The 8039-nt window shown below is 39.8% G+C and overlaps 1 protein-coding gene across 2 annotated transcripts; it reads left to right on the forward strand.

Annotated features, from left to right (window-relative positions):
* The first annotated feature begins 609 nt into the window (after window positions 1-609).
* LOC133956594 (protein ILRUN-like) lies at window positions 610-7619 on the forward strand. Of its 2 annotated transcripts, none has more exons than XM_062391764.1 (5): window positions 610-909; window positions 3143-3297; window positions 3418-3615; window positions 4445-4770; window positions 5385-7619. In XM_062391764.1, exons 1-5 carry the CDS (start codon window positions 746-748, stop codon window positions 5418-5420), a joined length of 879 nt encoding a protein of 292 aa, XP_062247748.1. In that variant the 5' UTR covers window positions 610-745; the 3' UTR covers window positions 5421-7619. The 2 variants fall into 2 exon arrangements, with proteins under 2 accessions (XP_062247748.1, XP_062247749.1); XM_062391765.1 differs by having other exon boundaries at window positions 5394-7619.
* The last annotated feature ends 420 nt before the right edge of the window (window positions 7620-8039 follow it).

Consider the following 8039-nt stretch of genomic DNA (forward strand, 5'->3'; position numbering starts at 1 on the left):
TATTACTGGCACTATCATCAATCTCTGCACCTTAAAACCGCACGTAACTCTTTAACTGTATATATTGTTTTTTTTTATATTGTTATATTGCTCGCTATTGTTGTTTTTAATTTGTTGTTTGTAAAGTGCACCAACCACACCAAGGCAATTTCCTGTATGTGCAAATATACATGGCAATAAAAAGAATTCTGATTCTGATTATTAATAACAACTGTAGGCGACGACAGGTTCTCCTTCAGCTGCAACATGCACCTTCACCACTAGATGTCACTACATTCTACACACTGAACCTTTAAGGAAAGGAAAAGCTATGTTATGTATCAAGCACCTTTTCCTACACGGACATTAAAAAAACTAAAACACAGACAAAACAGAACGATTTAAAATACGACCGCACAGATTACAATAATTTTCAAGTAAAATGAAGGAATTAAATAACACAAATAAAATACAAAGAGCTGTGATGTAATACAAAAAATAGAATAAAATAGCTCGGTTGGGTTAATAATAACATTTTAACCCAGTTGTGCTGTGGTTAGGTGACATTACAACACCACCACAGACTGTATATAAAGATACAGCAGCGGCGCAGAGGTCAGTGTTCCCCGGGCCGCAGGTGGAGGATGAAGTCATGTGACATGCGCACTCGGCCCTGTTGTTTGAGTTTTGTTATGACAAGTCGAGGCCTCGGACTAAATTTGTAGCGTCGCCCCCCACGCTCCGTGTCTGTCCGGGCGAATCCGCGATGGAGAGCATGGAACTGGACCTGGATCTGGACCAGGAGCTCATGCAGAAATTCAGCTGCATGGGAACCACGGACAAAGACATCCTGATATCGGAATTCCAGAGGCTGCTCGGGTTCCAGCTCAACCCCGCCGGATGCGCCTTCTTCCTGGACATGACCAACTGGTGAGCCCGGGGACTCGTTGTGGCCTGCCGGGCGATGCTCGGTGCAGAGTAGCAGTGCGCTAGCTAGCTTCTTGTCTTTTATTTTTACCCCCCGTTGCTCGTTATCGTACGGGGAGAAATCGTGACTAAGACCGCGATTACAATTATTGTTATTAGTGTGTTCCTTCGCTGTGACACGCTGATTTACGTTAGCTGCGTAAACGTAGGGGGCTGACAGCTGAATACGTTGTAGTAACGTAACCAGCTGAGTCAGTGTGGAGCTCCGACTTCCAGGCTCCGGACACGGTGCTAGCCTGTTAGCTTAGCAGGGTTTTTTAATTCACATTCATCCAGTCAACACACAAGCTCAAATTAAAATGGCTGCGTTTATTTGGAATGAATATAAACGAAAGTACATTTCACGTGAGTGTCGTTCGTGGTTAGCTCGCTTGGCTCAACGCTTCTTAGCATCAAGCTAGCTCCGGGGTCTACACGTCACTGGACTGACACCGTGATTTAAATTGTGTTTACTCGAAAGCTTTGTTTTTTTTATATAGATCAGATTCAGGAGGCCCCGATCGCTTCTGTTGTCGATAAGCACATCGATCACACGTTTGTCTGTGACGACGGAGGATCAGTGCTGGTTGCGTAATGTCGGAGACGCTCGGTAGTAATGTCCTCCCGCAGAGGAGGAGTGTGAGCCTGGTTTAATGTTTTACATGCAGATCGTGTGTTAAAGGGCCTTTTTCACCTTCTTAGACTAAATCTGGACATAGTTCATACATGTGCAGTGTGCCAGTGTGTAAACAAACACGTCAGGTCATTCTGAAATGCTCCCTGCATGTTAAGATCTTGTCAAGTGTGTGTATGTAGAAGAACAGGCAAGTTTCATTTTGTATTTTTCCACCCAACTCAAGTATCGACAGTCAACTTACAGTATCGAAACAAAAAGATAGGATGGTCATTGATCGCCACGTATACATTGTATAACCAGAATAAGTAATGAATGAAAACAACAACAAAGGATTAATTAAACAAAACAATTTAGAGGAAGACGTGACAGTTTTTATTCATCGACCAAACAAAGCAATTTAAACGCAGAATCTCATGACTTGAAGGAAAAGGAGCAGAAAGGGGAATGATCATATATAATCTGCCTCCTCTTCCCAAGAAATTAACAAAGCAAATACTTCAATAAAAATGTAAAGTTAAAATATCTGCAGGTCAACACATTACTCTATTAGTGCCTACTTTACAATTCATTTTCAGAGAAGCTCAAAAAACGAGTTCCCTGTCAACCTGTTCTTTAAAAGTGTTGCAAACATAAATTGTTTTGATGGCTTCTTTTGTTTTTTCGCAGAGGGAAGTTGTTTACATGTACTGTTCCATTTCTTTCATAAATACAAAGAATTGGGTGTTTTTTTTGTTAGTGAACTTACAGGAGAACATGCGAGTGGCTGTGGGCAGGGCTGTAGACCGTGTGTAGTAGAATCACGTGAGGTTGTGTAATGGCTCCACTGCAACGGGCTGGCAGGCTAAAAATAAAACCCACCGGTTTATGGAGGAGCAGCACCTCAGGGAAGCTCCTCGTCTGCATCGCTTTGCGTCTGCAGACATCTTAGCTGTAGTTGCCCTCAGTATTCTGCATTGGGATCAGTCAGGAAAACAACACGACATGCTGCCATGAATGACTGTAGTGTGATAATTGTACTGAGTATTCTACAAATCATTGTAGTACTAATAGTAACAATGCTGTTACTAGAAGAATGTTTATATTTTTTCCAGAGATCTGGGTGCACAAAGGCCATATGTAACCTCCAGGCTGCTTTACAGTAGCTGAGATTTATGCTGCATTGAAATGTATGCATGACATTAATGTTTGTCTTGAGGTTGGTAAAAAAAAAATGTTTTGAGCTCTAGACTGTTAGTTTCACACAACAAGTCGTTTGAAGATATCGGTTCGATCATAATCGGCTATAAGAGTCCTTTTGTTATTTCTAACACTTTATAGATCAAACGATCAAATAAAACGGAAAATGTATTGATAATACAAATTATCCTTAGCTGCAACCTATATAATGTTATAAAATAATTCTAAAATGGAGTTGTTTCTGTATTTCTTAGTTGAAATTATGAGATAAATGTCTGCATGGAGATTTTGGCTCTGTGAGGATCCCATATTTGTTACTGTGCAGTTATACTTTTGTTTAGATGTTGACTGATCACCTGGATTTTCTGCTTCCTGTTGTCTCAGGAATTTACAAGCAGCCATCGGAGCCTACTACGACTTTGAGAGTCCCAACATCAGCGCGCCGTGCATGTCCTTGGTGAAGGATGTGACGATCGGTGAGGGTGAATCAGTTCCACCTGACACGGCTTTCACAAAGACCTGGAGGGTACAGAACACTGGTAAGTCTGCTGGATTGATGATGTGATACAACACTGAGCTAATTCTACACTTTGTAAATGTAAGACAAGTTCACCTGCATGTTATGTTCGAGTTCAGCATAGTTGTGTGTTTGTTTTCAGGTGCAGAGTCGTGGCCTCCGGGGGTTTGCCTGAAGTTTGTGGGAGGAGATCAGTTCGGTCACGTGAACATGGTGATGGTGAAGTCTCTGGACCCCCAGGAAATGACAGACGTTAGTGTACAGATGCAGAGCCCTGTGTCTCCTGGCATGTTTCAGGGTCAGTGGAGAATGTGCTCGGCTACAGGACTATACTTCGGAGGTGAGGACTGCAGCCATCACACCACAGATGTCAATTAGTCGATCAATATATAAAAGAAAATTTAAGTGTTGTAACTTTTCTAGCAACGTCAATATGTGAGGTTTGGCTCCTTTTTGCGGTTTTACTCCTTTTGTCAATGGAAGATTTTCGTTTTTTTAGACTTATGGGAGGACAAATATGCAATTTAATAATCAACCGTTACAACCCTTAAACTACGGAACAGAATCTTAATTGATTTGCATCTTTCCCTAATGCTTGTTAGTGGTGAGATGCAGCTCCCATCAGCATGAAAGGTTGTCATCCTGACTGTGGAGCTGCCAGGCATATTGAGCCAACTTTTTATTATGCTACTGATTCTAACATGCAGATGTATGCAGCCTGAGGGAGCTGTCATTATTTAAGATTAACTGCCAGATAATACCCTGTGCAAACTATAGTATGATGGGCCACTATTAAGACTCTCACATTAAATGAAGAGCCATTAATTCACCGGTTCATGTCGTCCTACAAATTCAACACATATGATGGATCCTAACAGGAAGGCCATCTGGAGTTGCCCCCCTTACAAAGTAAGCAGTGGAAGGATAAATTATACTTATCCTTAATATTTCATGGAGGTGTTCATAGCCATAATTCATCATCTTACACCGTCAGTGTCTTAGTGGCTTTAAGGGAGAGAAAAGAACCAGAGACCTGGAGCACTTATAATCTGTAAGGAGATCTGAGAAGTGTGGTCCACTTACATGATACATGTGTTGTTTCCATGAATCCTAGTTTTTGGTCCATCTGCTGGTTAATGTAACTGTTGGGGTTTTGTTTCTCCTGACAGATGTGATCTGGGTGATCCTGAGTGTGGAGGTGGGAGGCCTCCTCGGCGTCACACAGCAGCTCTCCTCCTTCCAAGCCGAGTTCAACACCCAGCCTCACCGCAGCCTGGAAGGAGACTACAACCCCTTCGCCTCGCCAGAGAAAAGCAAGTGCCCCAACAGCAACAACAACAGCCTCCATGATGACAGCGGTCACCGGGTCGCGGAGGAACATTGGCAGGGAAACCCAAACCAGCTACAGCAAGATCAGAACGGACTTTCACAAAACTCTGTGGATCTAGTAGCAAACAGTCTACAAAGCAATCTATCAGTAGTCTCTTATAACCAGGTAAGATATGATTTCAGGGGAGGACATATTATTTCCCTTTCTTCTTTCCTTATGTTCTTTTTTATTTCTATAAAATAAAGTGACAGATTCAATTCAAAACCTGAATTTAATGGAAAAAAAGTCATATAATCTATTAAAAATTATGTTGTAAGGTAGTAATGCTAACTCATCACTCAGCATAATATTATCTAATTATATTTTCCATTGGGGTAAGCTATGTGGTATTAAAGTTGTATGTAATATGAAAAGATACATTTATTATACAACTAATCGTACAACAAAAAACACATTTTCATAATTGATTCATCTATTGATTATTTACCTAATAGATTATTGTGGTCTATAAACAACAGAATAAAGTAGAAAAAATGTTTCTACTTGATAAACAACTTAAGTAATCAATCAATAATAAAAAAAATAGTTGCTCATTAACTTTTTTTTCTACGGACTAATCATTACAGCTCTACAGCCAAGACTTTTGGAAAACAAAGATTTGAATCTGCATGAATATATGTACAAATCTGAGCCCCTGTGAAAGTTTATATATTTTTTTTTCTGTCTTGTTTAGTCGATGTCGTTACTCTCTGTGCTTTAACCGTTTCCCTTTGTTCCAGGGTATACAGGAGTCCTTCCCTTTTGGGCACTCCTAAGCCACGGGACTAGTAACGGTGCAGTGGCACTAAACCGTACCTCCGGAGTTTGTCACATCCATGAGAGAAAGAAGAGGCTTTATCAGAAGCTGCTGGAGATTCAAAAACACTTTATGCAAAGTCCAGCTCCGCTTTGAGGAACCAGAGGCTGACGATCCTGACATGCAGCTCAACTAACATCCCACACCCACTGTATGCACGTGTGAATGCTAAGTTAAAAATGAGTGCTGAGTCTTTTTGAGTGATTTTTGTTTTTTCTTTCCCTTTTTTTTTAGTTGTCAGAGTGCAAATGAAATGACGATGACAGGATATATTTGTGAAGTTTAGTGTGTAAGTAGTGTGTGTGTGCGTGTGTGCATTGTGCAACCTGAAAGAAATACTTTGGAGGAAAAGCCATTTATTTTTTTGCCAACTGATTCTCCAGTTTCTGCTCTGACTCTTTAAAATGTTCATTTCTGAATCAGTTCCCTTTAACTTAATCTAATAATATAAGTTTCTCTTAACTAACCATTGGATATCATCATTTACTTTTCAGCTTACTCATTTAGTATAAACTTATTTTTTTTTGGAGAAGGTTAACGGCAACATCCTCCAGAAATATATCTAAGGCTCATTTAAAAGCCAGTCAGTTTTTATCAGTGTTTTTCAACATGACTTGTTCATTTATGGGAATTCAATTCTATGCTGTTATTGTACCTGCAATGAAATTTCCCTCCAGTTGAGGGAGTCGGCAACTACTCTAACACGAAGGCGCCGACATCTGAGAAACAGAATATATTTTATATTTACATCATGGCTCCTATGATTTGGTGAAGCTTAACCTCAATTATTTTACAGAAACATTATTTTCTAAACCAGACTGTACTGCAAAGTTATCTGATTCGGTATGAAAGGTTTCAAAAACATTAACTAGACTCATTGCTGACACGTGGATGATACATATCTATATAACATTAGAGGAATAGTATTCATTATTGCAGTATTAGAGAGCCCCCCCCCCCCGTCATTGTGTAGATGAAAGATATAGTTAAATTTGACATGCTTGAAGTCAATAAAACCACAAAAATAAGAAGACTAATGTACCTGATGCCATAAGCTATGAATATAAATGGTGGTAAATACTCACAGTAACATCACATTATTATTATTAATGTTTTGTTTTTCGTTGTCCCGCCTTGAATTTTGATTTGAAATCTTTCCTGGACTTTTGTCACGTTAAGTTGAATGTATCCGATGAATGTAGTCAGTTTTTTTGGAGACATTCATTTTCCCAAAGATTTTACATTGTAAATTTTTAATGAACTGGCAGTTTTATGAGTGTAATTATTATTCTGCATTTTCCCCGTCTCTTGTTACAATTATTCTTGGGATTCTTTGAAGACGCATTGGAAACAATTTACCCTGTTATCTTTTTCTTTTTCTTATGACATAAACGTAACATCATCAGTCAAATTAAAAACTTACAATATCATGTTTTGGAATTGTTACGGCTTTACTTACTTGCACTATCCAGCTGATCTATGCACTGAGTAAGGTGACCTCCGCTGGGAGGATCTTTGCGTGTTGTCCACCTCCTCGAGGACAGTTAGGTCCTGAAGGGTTTCTCAACTCTGTGATTTGTATCTGTCGTCCGGAGCCCCAGTGTTAGACCAGCCTTCTATGAAGGAGCTAACTGTCGGGGCCCCAGGGTTCCCCCGCTCTCTCCGTGTTTGGCGATAACGGCCCCAGACCTCACGTGTCAGGAACCTCTGGGCTCTTTGTCGTTTCACAGAATGTTTCATGTCCCCTGTCCGTTTGAGAGACGACTCTTCTCTCCGCTGTTCGGTGTCACTTCCATCGAGTGCTGAGCGCATTTTGTTTTCCGAGTGTGATGTCTCGTGTGAAGTTTCTACTTGCCAGCTTGCAGAATGGATCAGTTGGCATTAGACTATTACAACAGCACATTTGTGAGAGTGAGGAAGTGCAAACAGATGAACAAATGAAAGCTTGTTTCCTGTATGGATGTCTGGTGAATGTTTGTATGATTAAATTATCACTGAAGAACTGAAATGATGGGATTTTGTGTCATATTTGTGCAACAGCTTTAGTTTACACCTAACCGGGCGGATATGAGTTAACATGATATTAAACCGATTTTCACACCTAAACTTAATATTTCCAACACAGTTTCCTCTCTATATAAAAGCAGTTATGATTTGACTTGTCTCTGATTTGATATCTTTCAGTGTCTGCCTCAGTTTCTTGGACTAATGTAATTTACTCTAATTAAAACAAAAAGTCTTATTATTTGAGGTTTGTAATTTGTGTTATTGCATTTGAACCAAAATGACCTCATGTTACTGGTTTCACCAAATCTACCTGTGCACCGTGATGAATTTGATTTTCTACTTGATTGTAATGGGGACTGTTGTTTTTAAGCAAATTACACAATTACACAATTATATATACAATATATGATTAAACTGGGGATTGATCCAGTTTCTATGCACTTGCTTGTCCTTTTTGGGGATAAACAAACTTTCAAATAAATGTGAAAAGCATGATAGGAGACACCGCTCTATAAATATATATTCTGTTTTATGGACCACATTAATGTGCTGTGCTGCACTCGAGGGCTCA

The sequence above is a fragment of the Platichthys flesus genome, chromosome 7, assembly GCF_949316205.1.
Source record: "Platichthys flesus chromosome 7, fPlaFle2.1, whole genome shotgun sequence".
Classification (NCBI taxonomy): Eukaryota; Metazoa; Chordata; class Actinopteri; order Pleuronectiformes; family Pleuronectidae; genus Platichthys; species Platichthys flesus.